This window comes from Apteryx rowi, unplaced genomic scaffold (genome assembly GCF_003343035.1).
Source record: "Apteryx rowi isolate R43461 unplaced genomic scaffold, aptRow1 scaffold_512, whole genome shotgun sequence".
In the NCBI taxonomy this organism is placed as follows: Eukaryota; Metazoa; Chordata; class Aves; order Apterygiformes; family Apterygidae; genus Apteryx; species Apteryx rowi.
The window spans coordinates 496,281-519,156 of NW_020450775.1; the positions used below are offsets into that span (position 1 = coordinate 496,281).

The 22,876-nt window shown below is 39.1% G+C and overlaps 1 protein-coding gene across 4 annotated transcripts in view; it reads right to left on the reverse strand.

Moving 5' to 3' along the window:
* Positions 1-22,876, reverse strand: part of SNAP91 (synaptosome associated protein 91) — a 71,238-nt gene that overhangs the window by 4,589 nt on the left and 43,773 nt on the right. The window contains exons 14-25 of one of the 4 annotated variants that reach the window (XM_026080246.1): positions 20,861-20,875; positions 20,549-20,716; positions 14,485-14,592; positions 13,692-13,949; positions 13,412-13,489; positions 13,233-13,304; positions 12,707-12,790; positions 11,686-11,769; positions 5,265-5,402; positions 3,834-3,968; positions 2,979-3,009; positions 1,611-1,722 (exon numbers count right to left, since the gene is read on the reverse strand). In XM_026080246.1, coding sequence (XP_025936031.1) covers positions 1,611-1,722; positions 2,979-3,009; positions 3,834-3,968; positions 5,265-5,402; positions 11,686-11,769; positions 12,707-12,790; positions 13,233-13,304; positions 13,412-13,489; positions 13,692-13,949; positions 14,485-14,592; positions 20,549-20,716; positions 20,861-20,875 — 1,283 coding nt within the window. Of the gene's footprint in view, positions 1-1,610; positions 1,723-2,978; positions 3,010-3,833; positions 3,984-5,264; positions 5,403-11,685; positions 11,770-12,706; positions 12,791-13,232; positions 13,305-13,411; positions 13,490-13,691; positions 13,950-14,484; positions 14,593-20,548; positions 20,717-20,860; positions 20,876-22,876 lie in introns of all 4 variants that reach the window. The other 3 variants (XM_026080245.1, XM_026080248.1, XM_026080249.1) reach the window with 3 other exon arrangements.

Below are 22,876 nucleotides of genomic sequence, written 5' to 3' on the forward strand. Positions count from 1 at the left end.
CAAAAAAACGGCCCCATGAACTGAATCTGCTTTTGCTTCAAGATACTAGGGTCACTTGAGGAGACAGGATCTCATGAAATTCTGCTCTGCTTTTAATCCAGAAGGTGAGAAGGGTCACGAGGAAGGGAAGAAGTGACCAAAGCTTAAGTGGCTCAAATTCAGACTTCAGCAGTGATGTGAAGAAATGCTTCACTGCAGTCTCCATTTTTGTTTTTTCCTGTGGCTGTTCTATTCTTGGGTTTCAAAAAGTCTTAAGTGCATGGATTTAGAAGAAAAACATAGCATCCATGTTTCATGAAATGCTATCCCTCCACCCAGCTTTCCAGAAAGGCTAGTTACACAGATGGCAAAACCACTACCAGATTGAATCAGTGTTACAGAAGTTAGAAAGTCTGCACAGTACAGGTCACCAGATCCTTCATATTGAAGCAGAGCAGAGATATTCTGAAGCCATTATTTTCAAACTTATAGCATAGAAATGGTTAATCACTATGTACTGTCACATTCAATACGTTGCCTGAGAGTGCTGCTGGACAGACATCTGAAAACAGCCATACTAGGTAGTTTCTAGCTAGTTTTTAGCCAGCTGTAATAACCGCAAAGCAGGTGAGGTGCTGTTAGTATCTTTGTGTTTAGTAAGTAAGTATAATAAGAGAACAAAAAATTCACTTACATAGTACAGTATTGCCCAACCTTTCTATTAAGAAAAAATGTTGACATTACAACTAATACATTCAATAAAGTATCACGTTCAGTGAATTTGTATATCTACCATAAGATTAAGAAATAAGTTGGACCATGCTTAAAGTTCTATTAATGTTCAGTTGTGGTAGYAGGGAACTGAACTGGTCTGCTCCCTCTTGACAGTCTCCCTCCCCTCTCTCTGCCACCCCCCCTCCCCCAGCTTTTATTTATTTATTTTTCAAACAAAGGCTGTTCAAGGACCTTGCTACTTTTATGAGGTATGAGCTTTCTTCATATTACTATTGCAGCTTACCCATGATCAGCTTTTTCTTGTGCCAAATTTATATTTTAAGCTCAATTTAACTCCCTTCTTTCCCCCTAATCAGGGCCTTCTGATGTATTTTATAGGACAATCTTAACCCCTTTCCAAAAGACTGTTTTGCTGGGCTAAACAAACAACACTTTTCTAATCTAATACCCAATCATCTCATTAGCCTGAATGACTGTGTGCTCTTTTGATCTACTGTGTTCAGGAAAGGTTGAATGAGGAACAAGCCTGAGAAAAACTGTTTTCTCTCACCCCAGCACTTCAGCTTCATATAACTACCTTTGTTTCTGGACAGTCTACCTGGACCTGATCAAAGACCTATACTGCTAGCTACATGCTTTTCTTTCTTAATATCCACAGATAGTAAGTGTACATGTAGAGTCAAACCCTGATATGTAGGCTACTGTATTTTCGTTGACCTGAACTCAGTGATTTAGTTATGCCAGCTGCAGATCTGGTCTTAAAAATTTGACTTGAAACAATCACATACACAAAAGCAAACTCTTTAGCAGAAATGGACACAGCAGCAAATATGTGTATGCTTTCATGGTCTCAGAAAATAGTGAGGTTTCAATATTGRTCTGAATGAACTACCTACCAATGGACCACTTGGGACACCACCAGTCGACCATGTTGCAGGTGCTACTTTCGGCTGCCAGTTGGCTCCTCCTGTTAATTTTTTCTCTCCAGCATTCCACTGAAGGTCTCCCCTAATAGAGAGCATCAGAGATGGAGCTATTCTTTACCTGTCTTCACAGTGAAAATGAAAACCAATTGCAGTGCACATTAACATTAAGCCTGCAAGTACATTAGTTTATGGTATATACAGTTTAAGTTATTAACAGAAAGATATACTTTTAGTACCACTCAGTTTCAAGGATTATTAGCTGTAGACACTACTACACTCTACACTGAAGCCAGTTACATGGTTATGGCCTTTGCGGTGAGAATAAAGCAGAAGGTTTGCTTAGCATTGACTGAAGGTAATATATTATTGCATATACCCTTGCAAAGTAGGAAGAAGGGCTGCTACAGCCTATCCTACTGGGACCAGGCAGTAGAGCTGCCTGCTAGCAGTCTTTGAACGCACACTTCATTGCTGGAAATCTTGTTCAGACAGCTGAAGGAGGAAAGCATTCAGTCTGAAAAAAGTTCACACATACGAGAGAAACAAATCATTCACAAAATAAAAAGGGTGTTTCCAAACCAGGTTTTGCTAGAGGCTACTCTATCATGAGTAAGCTAAACCATTTGAACAAAGGAGACTGAAGAAAGGTAAGTTTTGGAGATAAASTTCAGGATGTGTTTACACATATCCCTCCTATCACCTCCACAGACACACAATACATTTTGAAGTGCACACATCATAAACAGGTCTTGTACACAGAGGAGGACTCAGTGCTGAAGTAAGCAATCAGATTAAGAAGATACATTCAAAAAGACATATAATAGTGTAAATATTAAAAGAAAGACTTTTTYGTTGCATGGAACGAACTTCTTTTCTATTTTAGAAGTATTCCAATACCTACATGATAAGCACATAAAAAGCCATAAAGAGATAAACTGAACTATTACTATTAGCCTAGTTAACTCAGGAGAGCTATGCAATATCATCTGGACTATTATTTCATTTTATGTTGTCTGGGAACCAACCTTCCAAAATGATGGCAGTGATTTACAGACATRTAAGACTCGGGTTAAAACTGGCAAGTTTAAAAGCTGTGTCAAGAAGAACTCTCTTTCATTATTCAGTGAGCCTGTATAAAAATAATGACTAGAATACTTTTCCAGAATTTTTCTGAATCTGTTTTTTTGCAAAAAAAAAAAAAAAAAAAAAAAAAAAAAAGAGCATAGTGGCACAGGTCCAGTTAATTGATTCTTAAAAACACTGACGGATATATAAGATGATAAAGCAGAGTTGAAAATCTTAAAAAAACAAAAAAACAAAAAACAAAGCTACACTTACTTTTTTGAAGTGGTACCAGAAATTCCAAGATCTGAAAAAAAGAAAAAAGGAGAAAAAAGAAGCCATGTTTAGTAAATTAAAGCATGTCAAAGTAATAGTTCACATTTCATTGCTTACATATAATAGCAAAATAAAGTTTTCACCATCTTTATTTAGACAGCATCAAGGTACTGACCAGACCTATGCCTTCTTTAGGACAACTTCAACAGCACAACTTCAGTATTATTATGTCAGACTAGGTGGACCGATGTGAACATGAGGTTTGTATGGGGGCTAGTGCTACTGATCTCTAGTTATAAAGACTCTAGCACTCTTCCTGCTACAGGCAAGAAGCTGGTTTTTGTTTAGCATTTCAAGAACAATTTTTGGCAAGGTCACTATCCAAGAGAAGATCTGTTTCTTGGCTATTGTGTACAACTCATCCCATTGCTACTCTATTCGCACTAAGCAAAAAGTCAATTATCTGTCTCCACTAGCTTTATTTCTGTTCAATGTTAAATTCTACTCTGCTACCAAATGCTTTGGCCAATATCATACCATCCTTTTATTACACAGGGGCAGATCCATTAGTGAATCTGACTGGCCCCGAATGTACCTGGCATATTCATATGTTACAAGTCGTACTTACCAAACAGATCCCATTAGTTTTCTCAGATTCTGGCACAAAGGACAAGTTAGGACCCTAGAATACAGGCTATCTGAATCAGGCCTTATTCCTGACCAAAGCCTCCCTGATCTCCACAGGGAAACAGGAGGGCACCGGAAGAAGAAAGCTAAAATGGACAAGTATTTGGCCCCACAAACAAATAATGCAGCTGTACACCATACCACTTAAAACAAAAACTTGCCACTTACTGCCTACTAAGTTTGCAAGAGATGAATCAAGATCACTTCCAAGGCCTTTGCTTGCTGCTGAAGGGGTGACTGTTGGTGTGGCTGAAGGTACTATAGACTGACCAGAAGGGACCATAGTTGGCATAAGGAGATCACCTAAGCCATCAAACACTGGAAGTGAAAGAAGAGGTTTAGGATAGCAGCTGTGGTAAAGAAAAGCACTACTGGCCACTTTGCTGCTATTTGCAAATAGAGCACAGACAACCACGATACAAGTCTTACCAAAACATAGCTTGACTTTAAAAGAAATGCCAACAAGGGCATGCACGTCATTTTACTAGACAATGAATGTACAGCAATCCTGAAAGAACTGTATTGATGAGAACTAATATGACAGGGCATGCCTAAAAGCAGTTTAATTGGAGAGTTGAATCTACATAGATAAAGCACTATTTCCACATGTCACTATTTTTCTTAAAGCCATCCTTACAGAGATGTTGAATGCACATATTTGTCAGGAGATATTCATTTACAGGCTTTTAAAATGAACATCTTGCAGCAAACACCAGTCAGAATTACGTGGCAAAAACAGTCTTACACGTTGACAACTTATGGCAATAGGATCAGAACAGTCTCAAGATGTTACTACTCATTTGCAAGCAGCAGGAAGTTGGGAAGCCTGCTAACATCTTAAGAGATCAGAAAGAACTAGAACCATCCACACTGACAGATCTAGTCTCTTTAGTCCAGTCATCTATTTCAGAAGTTCATTGTTTAGATCACTCGAAGTCAAGTTGCCTGGTACATCTCATTCCAGCATTCTACATTCTGATCTGTATTTGAGGTACATGCTAAAGTTAGGTCAACAGGAAAGGGTGACATGTGCACTGGCAAGCAACCAAATAACCAAACAGCAGTACTACTTTGACTTTCTGGGTTTTTTTTTTCTTTTACAGTTGCAGAACTCACCAAGTTTAAGTTTGTAGCAAGGACCCAGCATGGAAAGTATAGAATGGAAGAGATACAAACAAAATGATAGCAGTGATGAAAGTTTAAGCTTATAGACAGGCAAAGAACACCACCTCAGTCTCAGTTTTGTGTACCTTCAGGTGCCATGCAAGCTTAAGAACAGCTTCAGCAGCAACAGCAAGACGACTTAGCTATATACTGGATTTACAGAACAGTGTTTTCTGTGAGTTATGCAGTCAAGCACATGCAAGGATGATGTCCACACTAGTTCAGCTTCTACTGACATGGTAGAATAAAAAATGGATACAGAGAGCTCTTGGCCTACACCAGCCTAAACACAACCCTGACTTCTTCCAACAGAGAAGAAATAGGGAAATCACTCATCTCTTGTATTTAGAGTCTAAATGTGATGTCATTAACTCATCTAATAACTAATACATAACACATACCAGAAAATTCACAGGAAAAAAACCTTTGGCTCACCTGATGCATCAAATGAACTTCCACTCGTTGGAGCTCTTGTTCCAAAAGCTGCATCAAAGTTAGGCTGTAGTAAGTTGGTTTGAGCTGGAGTGACTGGGGATGGTGATGGAGAGGGAGCAATAAAGGAACCTCCAAAGCCTTGAAAAAGTCACATAAGAGAGGTGTGGACATGACAGTCAGTTTCAATGGGTTGTGTTAAAAAAAAAATATATATATATATATAGAAGGCAACATGATAGAGAAGCTGGATACTAGACCATTTTAAAGAGCTCAGTACTACAAAGCACTTTAAAAACCAAGCATCCTTGGTCTGCCAAGGATGCATGTTTATTATCTAGATATCTGCAGCTCTCTGCAGAGGCAGATCAACAGTTGAAAGCACAATTCTTCCAGTATTGCATACTATAGTTTCAGGCGAGTAAGCTCACACGTAGAACACAACAGTAAGAATTAGTTCGGAACAAAGGGAAATAGAAGATTAGCTTGAAAAAGCATATAATGACAGTTTTATGGATGCAACTAATTAGGAATTCCAATTAAGAAGGTATTGTTTTACTAGTTCAATTTAGCCTCTCTCACCATCTTAATGCACCCTGGTCCTCCAGGCCAAGATGTCATCAAGCACCCCTTGCCCCCACCCTCCATTCCAAAGCAGGATTGACAGTATATACAAATATAAACAATCCCTAATAATAGCAATTCTCCAACCTACAAGCAACTCACTTCCCATCCTATTCTTAAAATCCCTCCCTCACCTACTATAAAACTTGATCTCCCTTGCAATTTAACCTTGTTATTTGTATTATCTATAGACTCTGGAAACTGTTTAAATTGGAAGCTGTGTAAAGACTCCATCAAAAAGAAATCAGACATATGACACCTTCTCAGTTCTCTTTAGCCTACAAGCCAGTCCTCTTGTTCAACCTCTTCTTGACAGTGATGCCTGAGACTGCTACACACTTTCAGTGTCTCAGCCTAGTTTTTTCCCAGATGGTCTACTCCCCTGGCATTACAAGGCTCAGATCTGAGGCCACCACACCAACTGTATGCAAATACAGCAGGAAGATCACTCTGCACATCTTGCATTTTTTCCTCTTTATCACAAAGTTTATTTTGCCACAACTGATTGAAAGCGAGACTTTGCCATGCCAGTGTTCTACCACTTCCCTAAGATGCTTTGTGGAGAATTTGCTGCCTTAGCAATCTATTATCCTTATTAATACAGCTAGTTATCACTGCCTAAGTGCAGAAATTTGCACTTTTCCCTGTTTGAAATTCCTACTTTAGACCATTTTCTCTGATTTGTAGTGACATTTTAAGTTCTAGTCTTATCCAACATTAATACAATTCTTTTCATGTGGGGGACATCTGAATATTGAAGCATGCTACTAAGTCATAATGTTGAAATAAAGGACCAAATACAACACACCCATTTAGAAGAGATTATCTAATTACATTAAACCTTATCACCACTTTATCTCTTCAGTGAGATAGTTTGTGCCACTCATGTTTAAGCAGTCAACTAATTCCTGCCTTCCTTTCACTCATCTTTCCTCAGCTTTTCTTTAATTACCAGTTCAGTGGGGAAGTCAGCTTTCTAAAAATGACAAAATAAAAAAYATTCTAAGGACTTTCCAACCACTTGTTAATTTTTATCTCAGCTGCTTTCCACGGTCACAGGGTATAACAATTACACCACGTGATGCAGACATCTCTCAAACAGTGACAACAGCACATTTCCCAGTTAAAAATCAAGCATCTGACAGACATTTAACTGCCAGACAGGCTAGTGCTCAATGTAAGGAATTTGTGCTCAAATTGTGAACTTCAATTATTTCAATGTTACTGTGAGATCTCAGATTGTCCCCCTCTCAAAAAGCAAAGCTCTTCAGGGAGGAGGAAGTGAAACTGAACACCAACCTCAAACTTGTTTCAAGCCCTCAGGACATCATGCTACACTGGGTTTTAATACTCCTGCTTCTGACCATTAGCTCCAAAGTGATCCTTTTTCTAAAAACTACAGGCACCCTAACACTTAACAAAAGTAGAAAGAATAGGAAAAAATTGCACCTGATGCGAGTCTCAAACTTATTTGTGGATAAGACAAATATGCATTTTGGAAGAGAACTGAATTAATTATTGCTAATTCTATTCAAATCAAAATCCTCAGCAGGGAGATAGAGTTGTGTGCTATCACTGGAACCTGGGCACTATGCCAGCAACTTGCTGCACCATCAGAAGATGGGCTTTAGCTGCGGAATGCCTCACCTATATTAACAAATAAATTGGTCCAAGGCATACCTGGAAAAGTGCAGCAAACCCAGCTAATCACTACACGTCCAGGAGAAAACAATTTGATCAGAAACGCCTCATAAATTATGTCCTTCAGCTAAAGCCTGCCACATTGCAGGCAGTGACTGAGAACACTTAGATCATAACTTAAACTGGTCCCTCTAGATGATACTGACCAAYTGCACTGCCTGGAGCCAAGGAAGCAAGAGGAGGGAGAAACAGAGCAGCTTGTTTTCCTGCAGACTCAAGTGAAGAGCATTTCAAAAGCCTGCATGAGCTTCCTCATGCTTATCAGACCCACCTCAGGGTTCTGGCACCAAGAAAACCCTATTACTCAAACCTTATTCTGTAGCAAGCCACATGATCACAGCTGTTAAATCAGAATCTGGACAAACATACCAGGACCAGAGAGCTGTCATCAGCTCTCCAAGGTGTGTTCCTGAAGTGGGTGGGAAAGACTAGTAAGTCATTGAATAATTTAGGTTGGATGGGACCTCGGTGGTCATGTAGTCAATCCCCCTGTTCAAAGCAGGTCTAATTGCTAAGGGACTTGTCTAGTCTTGGACACCTCCAAGGACAGAGATTCCAAAATCTATCCGAACACCRTTCTAGTATTTGTCCACCCTCATGGTTAAAAGGAGGACTGGGACAAGTCTGACCTCTCCTTGCCCACAGTGCTAGTCACTTCATCCCAGAAAGTAATCAAGCTGTTCAGGCATGATTTGCCCTTGGTAAATTCATGTTGGCTATTCCCAATGACCTTCTTGTCCTTCATATGCCTATAAATGGCTTCTAGGAGAACTTGCTCCATAACCTGCTCAGGGACCAAGGTGAGGCTGACCAGCCTGTAGTTACCAGGAACTCTCCCTACTTGCTGTTCTTGAAGATGGATGTGATGTTTGCCTTTTTCCAGTCATCAGGAACCTTCCTGGTTGCCATGACCTTTTAAAGAAGATAGACCTGCTCTCACAATGACATCAGCCAGCTCCATCAGCACCTCCGGATGCATCCCAACTAGTCCCATGGACTTGCGTATGTCTAAGTGGGTTAAGTGATCCCTAACTCTATCTTCCTGTACTGTGGGTACTGTTCCACTCCTACAAAATCTGCTAGCAGGCTCAGGGAACTGGGAGGCCTGAGGACAGACCTTACTAGTGAAAACTGAGGCAAAAAGGCACCATGTACCTTGTTTTTTTCCATGACCTTTGTCACTAGTTCCCCATACATTGAGCCCACATTCTCCTTAGTCTTCCTTTTACTGCCAACGTACTTCTGGAAACCTTTCTTGTGCTTTTCAGCTCCCTTGCTAGTTTCAACTCCAGCTGAGCTCTGACTTTACTGACTCCATTCCCACATGTGCAGGCAATGTCTTTGTAGTCCCAAGTAGCCCGTCCCTGTTTCCACCTCTCATGTACTTCCTTCTTGTGTTTGTGTACTTGTGTTCAACATCAATTTATAAGATTCTGTTTAGAAAGTTATGTAAGCTTTTACAAAGCCACAAAGTCTCCATCTTTCCAACCACAGGAGAGAGTCCTCCCCATCTTCAATGAAGTTTACATGAGGATTAGTCTTAATTAAATAGGTTTTGCACAGTCTAACAGCAACATCAGGCACAGAAGCCATAAAAATGCTTTAAGAGATTACACTCTTACTCATCTAATACTTGCCCAAGACCCAGAGTGAGTCTGCAGAAACAGAAGCAACTGAGTTCATGGGATGTGTTGCCTGTACATCCCCAACTGCCTGACTTTGAGGTTGCTTTTACTTATATATTAGAGTAAGGTTTCCTGTAAGAACATCCAATTAGAGTACATACTGGGAGATGCATGCATGTAATCTAATTGAATACAGATATCTAGAAGGGGAAAAAAGCTAAAGACTATCATATTTATCAGCATAATTCTATTCTTGTCTGCAGAGAGGCTTAGAGGAACATGAAAAAAATCCTACATTTTTTAAGTGAGCCAAGAATAATTTAGCAACTTATTTCACAGCATAGCATTTAGGGCAATGATGCATAGTAAGTGTATTTGTAACACTATGCATATAAACACAGTACAACTGAACATCCATTAACCATGAAGGACAAGCCTTCAGCCACCATATGAAATCTAGATAATCTTAAACTTCAAACTGGATTACACTGCAGGCTATATATCTGCCATTATCTAGGGTGAACAAATGCTTAGCAATATGTTGTGATGTTTATAGACTCTGTGTCTGCCAAACAGAGATTCAAGCCTACTTGTGGCCATTTTAAATGCATATAAGCAAAAAAAAAAAAAAAAAAAAAAAAAAAAAAAAAAAAAAAAAAAACCACCCTATCCACCCTGACAAGCAGGTTGGCTCGAGATTTTAGACTTATAGCATCATTTTTTGCAATTTAGGTTTTAATTTAATATGACTCAAAGAGCACACTGCTGAAGTTTAAGCCATCTGCAATATAATTCTTACTGTAACTTAAGTGCAGTTACAGATCAGGACAGAAAATATTTTATATTCTGATTTTTGCATAAACTGGATTATCTTCTTCTTGACAACATCTTTGCACTTAGTCCCCTAACACACAAAACCACAAAAGGTGGCAACCAGTATYTTCCTTACAATACTACCAGTATGGTGCTTCAGAACCTAGTGATTAAAGCTTGATCTCCAACCTAAAGCTATCCATAGGCTGTTTAACCAATGCACAGAATTACTGAAACACTATTAAAATAAAAGAAGGACTTCTAATTTAAGATTCAGAAACTGCCTCTATTAAAATTTAGCGTACATTTACACATTATATCCTACTTTAAGTAGCTGGCTTGCTGGTATTCAGACAGGTTCAGAACAGACATATAGATTACTCTCTAGAACACTTGTACTTTCTTGTAGCACCAAAAGATAGATCAGGTACCAGCAAAATTGTTCTCTTCTGAGATGGTTTCTGAATGTAAGCACCATTTGTAGCAACTCATAGATACTGAGATGTCTCACTTGAATTATGTGTTTCTCATGTAATGGAGGATCTCTCAGGAGCTTATAGAAGGCGAAACATACGCTTCTGATATAGTCTAAGTTGGCACGAGAGATCTTCAGACATATAAGAAGCAAATGAGGCCATGGCCCACCCCAGCTGGAATAGTTAATAGTTGCATTAAGGGCAGATTTTCACTCCAGCTCAGAATTAAAGCCACAAAGGCACAAGATTAAACTTTCAATCATCTTCTAGCTTGTGAAGGACAATCTATTGACAAATTTACCTTCTGAGAACATGGGGAAGAATGATCCAAGTCCCTTCTCAAATGCTTTAGTTTTCTTCAAACCTGAGGAAGACATGCTGGGGTCTTGTTCTCTACAAATTTCAATTTGGGGCAGGGAAGAGTCACTACTGTTTAGCAAAATCACTATAGCCATTGAAGTATGTGGTGTAGCAGAAAGTTCAGAGAATGGCAGAAACAGAATTCAGCTGAAGCTGTTCAACCTGTGGGATGCAGACTAGAATTCTACAAATACTCAACCTTCAAAATAAGCAAGACAGTCTGATGCCACATTCAGCACTAGCAGGGGCCTCATCCTATGCAGTATAAGGAGGGGGCTCTATCACTTGCTTCAGTGCCCTTGCGCTCAAAAACAGCTCTCTCCTCTCACCCCATTCTCCTTGGCTAAATGCAAGACAGTTGCTAATTCACTCATTCAAGCTTCTAACAGGTGGGTGTGTAACCTGCCTCAATTAAATCAACCAAGAAACAAAGATSAGTTATCAGTGGGGAATAAATAGCATAGCTTGCAACATTGTCTTGCTTAAGTACAGCTGCAGTCAGTCACAGAAACTTGATGTAAACACCCCCATTCAGTGCACAGTACCGAAAAATAAGGCTTATGTAGGAGGTAGGAAAATAAAGAGCGTGCGATGAAGATCATTTAGGAAGCTAGCCTGTATGCTTAATATAATGTTTCCATTATAAATTGCTATGGTTTTAACTTAAGAAGTCTAAAAATTAAGAAATCTTGTGAACAAGTATTTTACTGCACTGCAAAAGTCCATTTATATCCAAGGAACACACAGGATTTCATAAAGACTATTTCTTAGGTTTCTCATTTAAACAGCAAGTTAAAAAAAAAGAAAAAAAAAGTTCTTTATTACCAGCCAGTAGGTCTGCAGAAGCCGAGGAACCAGAAGCAGCCTGGGTTGCGGGCTGGGGTTCAGAAGCACTACTTCCAAAAGCATCTAAAGGGAATTCCAGAAGGCAGCAAGAAAAGGTGAAGAGTTCAACATTAAATACACCTATTCATCACTGTTATCTTAAACAAAAGATGGCAATAGGACAGCCATTTCATTCTTCAGAAGAAAAAAATGAAAGTACTTGGCAGAGCAGTACCATGGACATAAAGCTCAGGTGGAAAGAAGGAAAGGCAACACACCAGCACATCAAAGAAATTGTTTTTCTATAAGAAAGAGCAACGCAGAAGAGGATGATATCAATACCAATCAGTAAGGCTTGCAAGTCCTCTTAGTTGGGTCTCTTCTCAGAAAGTCCATACAAAGAGCAGGATTTTAGGCTAGAGGGTTAAAGCCCCTTGGAGATGAAAGCATTAACTAAAAGACTGGAGTAATTCCAGCCAGAACTTACAGACTCACATTAAGTCTTTCTAGAAGGATATTTCACTAATGTTTGAAAATTCACTACTTTAAGTAACATTCCTGTTCTACAACACTTCTAGAGTTGGCTGTGCCCATCCTAATTTTCAAATCCAATAGAGATCCTATAATTCAGATATCCAATTTCAGAAAAGTCACCCTGAAAACTTCAGCTGCTTAGAGCAACAAAACTAAGAGAAACCAATACGAACATGGAGAGTTGCAAAGGTGGAAGGGGAGGAACGGGGAAGCACGTAACATAATTTCATTAGACCTCTGAGGTAGAGTCACACATGCACTGACTGAAGATAGAATGGCAAATGTAATGACAACAGAATGGCAACACTGACAGCTTATTTGCAGTTCATTATTTGTTGTGCAATATGAAGAACTGGACAAGTTAGTCTTAGCTGCAATGCTGCACAGAAAAGCCATAAGAGGGGGAAACTGCAGCTTTAGCAAAGCGCAAAGGTAATTGAAATGAAGTGATTCAGCTCTGAAGTGGTGAGGAAAGAAAAATACCCACCACCAAACAGGTCAATCACACCCGAAGAATCCACCTTTGCTGGAGAGGCAGTGGGTAGAGGAGAGGGGGCTGCAAATGCATCCACTGCAGTAAGCATAGGATAAATAGTATTTAGTATCAGCAAGGCAACAATGATAGCTAAATATTTAAAAACCACATGGGTCCATCAGTTAGAATTACAGGGGCAGTAAATTCAGGTAACAGTCTTCAGAACTGCAAACAAAGTGTTACATTTCTCACACAGCAACTGAAAACCACAGTACTTTTCAAAAGCCATTCTTGTTTAATAATTTCCTTACGTTTAGAGAAGGATTTACTCTCTTAACATTCACATCACTTACTTAACTTCAGCATCAGCCATTTCATGGCTCATGTCTTCAGCAACTGCTGATCTTGTGACTAAAGTATCAACAAACCCACAACTTGGTGTTTCAGCTTAAAGATGTAAGTTGGTGGTAAGTCTTATTTTTACTCTTGAGAGAAAACCTGGAAGCCTGTAGGATGTCCTGTGAAAAAAAGCACTCACCAGATAAGAGATCAGCAGTGAGAGAACTCTCAGGCACAGGAGAAGCTCCATGCGGTGGAGATGAAAAAGCATCTTCCAGAAATGAAAGAAAAATCAAGGAGAAATGAGTATCATTCAAGTCAGTTAACACCATAACAAAGCATCAAAGCAGCAGAGTATCTGAAGATTGCTCTCTTTACCTGTACCAAACAGATCTATGCTAGGTGTAGCATCTGGTTTAGGTGCTGCAGGTACATCGGGAACAGACTCAAATAAATCTAAGACAAAGAACATACATGTCTTTAACTCATTTTCAAAAGACAGGACTGAAAGCAGAACTTTCAACTTTTGCATATCACATTTGGAGTTAACAGGCTTTCTCACCTGAAAGCCTAGAACACAGCATGCATACTACAATGATTTATTTTGTATTCCTGACAGATCAATTCACCAGAATCAAAGAGTTAAAAACAAAATTACCACCAAAGATATCTAGAGCAGGAGGAGCGGAGGTGGTGGCAGGAGCAGAAGTGGTGGCAGTAGTAGTGGTGGCAGTAGCTGTAGYAGCAGTAGCAGCAGCAGCAACAGCAGCAGCTGGAGAAGGAGTAGTTGCAGGAGCCGGAGTGGCTGCACTAGTTGTAGGGGTAACTACAGGAACAGCAGACTCTGTTGGCTTCATAGCAAAGAGGTCCAGCTCAGGAGCAGCCTCTGCACTACCTTCGGATGGGGCAAAGGGGTCTTGTAAAAAGGAGAGGGGAAATATATGTGTATGCATATTCAGGACCAGTAAGGGAGGAAGTTAAGAAAAAGCAACTACAGGCAATGCACATATTGCAAATACATACACACACACACACACACACACACAAATGAGGTTGGTCTAACATCTAGCCTACTTATCCAGACACATTACTTATGTTTTTCCAAAATAAAGATCAGCTGAAAGGCTGAAGAGTCTAGATAATAAAGGGCAGGACTTTAAAAGACTGTTGGACAAGGCCAAAAAAAGATAGAGACATGATGAAAGAATATCCAGTTTAACAGTTTACTGCTTACAAAACTCAGTGCTGCCAGAACCATTCATTAGCACTATTGAATAAGCATAAAGTTACTGGGACTCAGAAACTGGCAGTTTTGTTAAACATGCTCTTCAGTCTAAGGTTTGTTTCAACCAATTGTGAACATTATTAAGAAAATTTCAGAAAAACACACTGCCATGTAGTTTAAACAAAAAACAGCAAAACAAGAGACCATCTAATGACATAAAACCCACCATTTCCTGAACATGCATCAAGAGCTGCTGCTACAGGGGTTGGGGTAGCTGGTGCTGCTGCCCCTTCAGTTGCTGCAGGGGCTTCCCCAGGAGAAGCTGCAAAGGCATCTTGGGTGCAGTTTAAGAACAGAAATTAAAAGGAAAAAGGATAAAGAGAAGAAAAATATAGTAAAAGAACCAAGTTAAATTGCACAGGTAGGTCCCTTTATACAACATGAATGTTGTTACTCTGACCGCAAGACAAGTCATGCAGCACATACGCTTTGTCTCCCCCAACCCCACACAAGCATGTTCAAATAGGATTTGAAGACAGAACTTCTGAGGCTGCCAGCAGAAATTTCAGTAAATGTAAAAAAAAAAAAAGCAAAAAAAAAAAAAAGCATGATTCTCATTGTATAAGGGTTCAGAGCAGCATGCTCATGCACTACCCAAAATTAACTAATGAAGGACAAAGGTATGGCATTAAGTTGGTGTTAATAAAGATATTAAACTTTCATGCTCAAAGCCCGTAATACATGTATGATTAATTGGTAACTGTGAGTTTACCTGCACAGTGCTTTGCAAACTTAAGCACTGTTACGAATAACAATCCAGTCATATTGGCAGAGATCTATTCCTACCATTTCTAGCTTTAAGCCACACAATATCTGAGAAAAGGAACTTACTAGTTTCTTAAGAGTATTCCAGTAGGATCTTTCTGAAGCCAGAAAGCCTAATGCATAGGTTATATTTACTCAGCTTGCTTTTAAAAGATCAAGGACATTGACCTTAACTACTGGTCAGCCATATCTAGTTTGTCTCTATTTCTTTGAGAATCATCTTCAAGGCCAACCAGTCCAGCCAATTCAGAGAAGGTAACTGTAATTAATTCTTGAGTTTTGTTTGGCTGGTTTTTGTTTTCCTCTTCCTAAGTGATATGTTTGAATTGCAAGCTCTGAACTTTTACAGCATTATTCCTAGACTTAAACCACCATCTGTAGCTCTTAATTCCACGAAATAGTCCTAATGGACAGTACCGTTTGGACTACCCCTCATAAGCAAGCATTTTCTTCACAAAGAGATCGTGCAATCAAAATGTCATGGTTTAAGACATTCATAAAGCATTTTTCAATTGCTTCAAAGATAACAAGTTCAAAAATTTCTGTAGGAAGGAATGATGCAATTGCACTGTTAAACTACCATAGGAAAAAAGCTTAGCATGCTTTAATTTAAGTCTCAATTTTAAAATGAAAATGACCATTTTAAAACAAGTTTGTGCCAGTTATTCTAAAAAGCTCAAAAGGACATGCACCTAAACTTCAACAGAAGAGATGGAAGCCAATTATTCTTGTCCAATAGAATTAAAATGAGTTAAAAGCAAAAGAAAAGGCCTGCTAATAAGCCATTTCAAATATAATTCTATTTTTCATGTAATAGGGTTCAATAACAAAACTGGATGGCAGTTGTCTGAGCAAAATATCATAAATAGTCAAAAGTCACTGTATTGTATGCATACCAGGCACTGGCATACCACTTAGAAGAAATTCAGCAGAGAATTGGACTGAAGAGTTTTGAATTCAAATACTTCCAAATACACAAAGCATGCAGGAATGTGTGTTACTTTTTGCTCTACAGGCTAGCCTTCATATGGAAAGTCATCCTGTGTTCTTTCAAAACAACACATTTTATCCATATATGCCTATAGGCCAGCAATACAGAAGTTGGTAAACACTACTTAGAAGTGTTTCTCCGGATGCGGAGGTATACTCAAGATTTCCTATGAAGTGGAATTTCAGAACACATAGGCTAGTCCCAAGCCCTACATTCAACCACTGCACCTCAGAATAAGATCTGTTCCTGTCAACATGCAGTATACTGAAGCTCCAAGTGCCACAGCTATAGAAATTCAGGCAGGCACAAATTCCTTCCAGCCCTAAGATGGAAGGGAACGGGTAGCTTGGCACTGGCTAACTTGATACTGATTTTATTACACATTGCTACTCCTGAATAAGGTTTGAGCTAAGTATTACTGTTTTCTTAGCATCACACTTGGGTTAAATGGTAGGTGGTGTAAACAGCTAAGTTCATAATGGAATTTAAAAGAAAAACACCACTCTGAGGAGTTCAAGAAACTCTATGAGCCTAGAGACAGACCCACCTCAATAGCTCACCTTGTAAAGCACCAAGGGTTTTAGATAAGTCCTCCCTGAAACTTGCCACAGAGTTAATGCTTATTAAGATTTCCACAGCCTTTCAAAGGCTCTGCTGTACCTGCACAGACTTCAACTAAAAKCTAGCATCACATGCAGAAATGAAAACAACTGTGTACTGCCTATTGCATTTGTCAAAAAAACTGGACTGCTTATTTTCCTCTTTGTTCTGCAAAACTGGCTCAATAATTCTACATCTGTATATCCAGCATTTCAAGAGATCTTTTCACTTTAAAGCAGTTACTGAATTTACTTAATTTATGCCACTTTCCTACATTTGTGCATCTTCTGCTTCAAAAGTGAATCTAACTTTTCACTCCAAGAATCAAGTAGTACATGTTCTTCAGTTCAGTTTCTAGTCAGACTGGGAGGCAACTTAGAGAAACACTGCCAAAACCTTTGCAAGTTCATACTACATGAAACATCTGTTAGGAGTGATAGGTATGTATTATGCATTGCATAACACTTGAGTTGTTAAACAAAAAAAAGTTCTTATTGAAATGATATGTAAAGAAGGGCACCTCTAAGTTCTGAAGTACTGAAACAGTGCTTCTGTATACCTTGTCTGCAGCAAAATAAATGTCACTGAAAAGTGATTTGTTTAGTTTCATAAATTCAGGCTTTTTATTTGAATTAGCACTAGTTTGCTTTTCACTACTGGTACAGCAACAGCATGTTCCAGCTTAAAACAGACATTCATTAGCCCTCAAGTGCCAAAATAGTCTTGATCACTTTGGCTTTAGTTTTGTTAAAGGGAAAACCATAGTTCTGCTGCCTACTTATGATGCATGTCATCTGAATGCCTAATAACTGACGTTTGCACAGTGTCTGTCATTACTTGTTACTTGCACTGCTTACAGTATAAGCACATTATTGATGTGATCTTGCCTTAAAAGTATTCAGTCACATCCAAAAACACCGTGTTCAAGTTCTACGATTGAGATATAGGTTATTTCCAGGTATTTCACCTTTCTTCTGCCTTTAGATTTCTCCCTCTCAGGACTGATTCCAGCTGCACTTTGAAATACATTCTTGTTTCTCTTAGAAACAAGATAAGGAATTCCTCAAGTTGGACCAGTTAACTGAAAGCTTGCTCATTAATCAGACTGATCARTCCTGAATTTCTCATCGCTTTCTAAGTCTATATCAGACAAGGATGTAATGCAGAACTGCTGTTCTTCCTAAAGACACTGCAAGTACAGTTATCAGAAGCATAAGACTCCTATCAGTTAAAGTGCCAGGGACATAGTGCAAGAGAATACAAGGGAGCACCCATTGCTGCAGTCTCCTCTTCTGCTTCTTCCATCTACTTGGCTGTTTTTTTCCTGCAGCTTTCAGAGCCTCCTTTCGCTACCCTGCCACTCCTTGCAGGCTCTTTTCATCCTTTCTCCTGAGATGACTCCTCTTGTTCCTTCCCACACTACACCTAACCACCAAAAAAACCATGTAAAGCAACTAAGAACTGACAAGCAGTAAAAAGTCAAAGCAACCCCGAAGACCCTTATTGAGATAAGGGTCAGCATGCCTACCACCACAGAAGCTAGATAGCAACAGTGCCTGCCCCAAAAGTACCATCTCTTGCACTGTACATACACTCTGAAGGAACAAGGAACATTGGCACAGGGCATTACTGATAGCAAAGTGTCACTCATCTGTATGGCATTCAGCAGACAGAGGAGGCTTCAGGAAAAAAAAAAAAAACAAGACTAGAAGATGGAAGTTCAATACAGACTCCGGGATTTAAAAAGAGGCTAACCTGTGGGTGTCTAGAAGGCACTGTGTCACTACTATATCATACACACTGCTGAATGTGTTCAGAGATCTTTCTTCTACAGAACCAGAAACTTTCAATCTAGTAATTAGATGTTATTGTAAATAATAAAACCTTGCCTTTTCCTGTAGTGTTCCAAGAAGGATTCAGTACTCACCTAATATGCAACCCACTGGAGATTTACAGTATTCGAACAACTAAATATATTCTCTTTAAATTAAGACATCTAGTCACTGAAGATTGGATACCTTACTGCAGAAGTAAAGTGTCTTTCCACATTGGAGGATGAAGGCAACTCAGTTCCTAATAATGTTTTCATGTGTGCCACTAAATAGTCTAAAGTGCAGTTAAATCATTAGATGCTAAAAGCATCCAGCTCTTCGCTGCTTTATAAACACAGCAAGTATAGACGGTATCTAGTAGTAGCCAGTTTTCCAGTCACAGGATAGAGGAAGAACTAACAAAAACTGAACATCTTACCATTGTAGGACTAGAAGAATAGGCAAGGGCAGGAGTTTTTCTAATCCACTTTAAAATTTACAGTAATTCCTAGCCATCAGACTGCAGTTTAATTTTTAAAAGGTCATATATCTACGCTAACTTAATAATGCAATTTAAAAGTGTTGTAATAAAAATTGGCTCACCTTCCAAAGTCTACACACTGGAAGTTTCACATGCCATGCAGTTGAGCAGGTGCTAATGAGTACAGGCCTGAGGCTCTCAGTAACATGCCTCAACTTCTGTTATACAGGTTTCTGACAATAACCCATATAAGACTTCCTAGTGGTGTACCCAGCTTCTCAAGATACCACTTTTTAACTAGCCAGAACTGCTGTCCAAGTGATAGACGATTTTAAATTGCTTTTCAACTGCCTGAATCCATGGCACTTGGTCTATTATTCATCTTTATATAAGGAGGGATTAAGTAGCAGTGTAGCAGTCCTACTCCCTTCTTACAGCTTCTCAGCAATTTCATTGGGCATATCTCAAAGGTCAGTCCTAAACACAGGTTCTAGCTGGGAACTTTCACGCTTTAGGAAACAGCTTTGTAGTCAAACCATGCATGTATTAGACCTCTCCTGTACTTCTGTCCTTAGAAGCAATAGATAACAAGCACACCCATACAGAGAACATACAGCAAAGTTCTGGAACTAAGTTTTGACAGCAAGCAAGTTATTACTAAATCTTGACATCCATTGTCACACTGGGAGTAAGCTTCAGAGACAACTAGTTAAACAGAGTAGTCAGATAATCCTAAAGCCGAAGTAAAATATGTTAGTTTGTAAATCAGAAAGTTTGCCTATCAAGCTGGGTTGGTACCAAGTTGAAAAGAAACAGAGGTATTTCTGACTTGCTGTTGAGAAGCCTTATACTCCAGTAGAGTGAGAAGAAAGCTGGCAGCAGACAGAAGACTTTATTCTTACCCAAGAGTTTAGCAACTAGCATTAGAGATGGAAAGAGCATATATAAGAAAAGTTATAAGACAGTGATGCCTATACATTAGCTGTATAGTTGGCATCCAGTACAAGTTCATTGTAACTTCAATTTGCTGTTGGGAATCCTGCAGAATGCAGAATTTCAGGTGGCTCAATATCAAATTTCAAGGAAAGATCCAAAGAAACACAACACAGCTGTGTGACAGAAGCATGACACGTAAGAAAGAGGTAAGAAGCTACCATGTCCATCCTCTCCAGTGCGGTAACTAGGAAAGCACAATTGCTTTTCCCCAGAAATTCAGGCAGCATATAGTCACTACATAATGTGGAAAGAATACCTGCTTAACCCAGTGTGGACCTGAAAACTGATTTTCTTAGTTAGCTGTTTATCATAATGTACCTCAGTCTGAAGTGTATGCAGTTTTCCATTTCCTATAATTGGACGTATGCAGAGGTAAATGCTGTATATGCAGAGGAGCCTATTAGCTAATAACACAGCAAACAAAAAGCTAGTTGGTTAGTTTACGTTTCCTGCTCCATATAGTATCCAACACCCAGGTGTCTCTGCTTGAGCAAGTAAAACTAGAGGCCTTATTACAATAGAGGATCTCAATATTGCTTCATCAACCATATGAACTGGATTAGATTACTAGAGCAACCAAACTAACCTCCAAAGAGATCCACTTCAGCAGTGGCATCAGTAATAGCTGTAGTTGTAGCAGCAGCTGAAGTAGTTGCAGTATCAGTAGTTGCAGCAGTAGTTGCACTAGGCTCTGGGGCAAATGGATCTGAAATCTGTGGCTCAGAGGTAACACCGGAAAGTGCAGCCAGATTATCTATATGTAACCATATAACGAAGATCAAACAGGAAAAGTAAGGCGAAGAGGGAGAGAGACCACTAACACTCAACTCCAAGAATATTAATACTTAATAAGGAGTCTGAACTTTCAACAGTCTTAGAAATTAAAAGTATTACTCACCCTCTCCCAAGAGGTCTAGTGATTGTCCATTAAAACGATAGCAGTATAAAAGAAACAGAGCAATTAGTAGAACAGCCAGGCAGAAGGTGTTCATTAGTCATACGTTCATTCTCTAAGTGACACGTCTGGATTAAACAAAATTTTTGCATTTAATTTTCCAACAGTCAAACAGTTATTGTCACATAACAAAGCTCATGCTGTTTAATAACGCTATTCAAATCAGAACCAGTGCACAAGTCTTACGCATTTGATCTCTAATCAGCAAGTTATTCAAACATTGGCAGTATTTATCACTTCTGTTTCATACAGCTGGACTTCATTCCCGTTTTTAAACTACCATACAGACAACCAAGTATTAGCCTAACTATTGACAGGAAGGTCTCCTACTTTTCACTACCTAGGGTAAAGCCAAGAACCATTTCTTTGGAACGCTCAGTTCAACAGCGTAGTAGTTCTCATTCTTCCCTCTCCCTGAATTGGCATTTGTTTTAGCAATGGGGGAGTTCCACCAGAAGCAGATGGACTACTTTAAGAATTAAAAATAGCTAACAGCATTCCCTAAGTACATTGAAATTTTTAAATTTAAGTCTGTGGGTCTAACTATATGAAGATTCAAGACTTTCACAAGGTAAAAGTTTACATGAGAGGAGCAAGCCCCAATGAAACCCAGTTCTCACACACAAATACAGCAAACAGACAGAAGTAACTGAGATTAATACAAATCAGTGAGCAATTATTCAAGACTGTTTTATGCTATTAGCAGAATGTATGCAGATAAAGTGAATTTCAAGATAATTCTGTTTAGTTACAGGTATTTTCTAGACCAAAGTAAGGAGCAAGAAAGTAGTCAAAGCTATTAAAAGTCAGTAAAAGTAGTCAGAATTTAGCTTACTGTTTTGTCAGAACTGAGTTGTTGTGATCCACATACCACCCCTAGAACCCTTTCCAAAACTGGCACTAAAGCCACCGTACTCTAGCAGACAGGAGCTTTCAAATACAGTATTAAAGTACTTCAGGATACAATCCACAGCATCCCTACTGCCCCAAATATTTTCTGAAAGACAAGTAGTTTGCAGTTTTTGTATTTGAGATAACTGTATTGAAAAAAAATTTGAAAAAAAGAAACAGTTCCTCTTTGAGAGGTTTCCCTATATGTGTGATGGAATAAGCACAGTGTGCAAAAGGTACAACCTATGTTAACACTTGCTATGAAGGCTATGAGTGATTGACAACTTAAGCAGGTTGGCGCTATTCCAACTTCAGTTCATTATTCAACTGTTTTCAGAAGCCAACAAGCATCTTTAATGGCAGGCTTCTCTACAAGCTGTTGCCCTCTGAGACTAGTCAGATCAAGCTCAAAGAGGAAGTTTTGCCTGTCTCTCTAATGTATCTACTAAACTATTACATCAAAATAATTATTACTACCATCTCTGAGGAAGCTAACACTATATTTTAGGCTCTGTAGTTTCATTAGACTGAAAGAGGTGCTCAGGTCCTTCCTTTAAGGCACATGGCCTTCTCTTGACTGAACAGTTGTTCTACTCTCATAGAAGACAGGATTCTGAAGCATTGAATACTTTAGGTTATAGATCATGATCAGGTTCTTTTAACCATTGTATATATGTGCTCCTTTTCACACCCGTAACTAATCCATCTCTATGAACTGCTTTGGAGATGACAGAAATATGCTAGGCTGCAGCACTACAAGCACCTTTTTCTAGAMAGTCCTTGATGTACCACACAGTATTATTTCAGGCTCACAAAAACTTGCACCTTGTACCTTAGGTGTATTTCAAAGATCAGCAGTCCATTCAGAATGACAGAATATGTAGCTGTACTGTTCTTTTTGATATGCAGAATCTAGCACAAACGAAGCGTTATGKTTTTTTGCTGAAGAGCGCTGAAAGTGGTCTAAATTGCATCCCAACCTTTCATTACCCTCAATGACAGTGTTTATGTGTCCCAATAGGGAATATTCACCCTACAATAGAATGCAAATCAGTACAGTGCTATTTG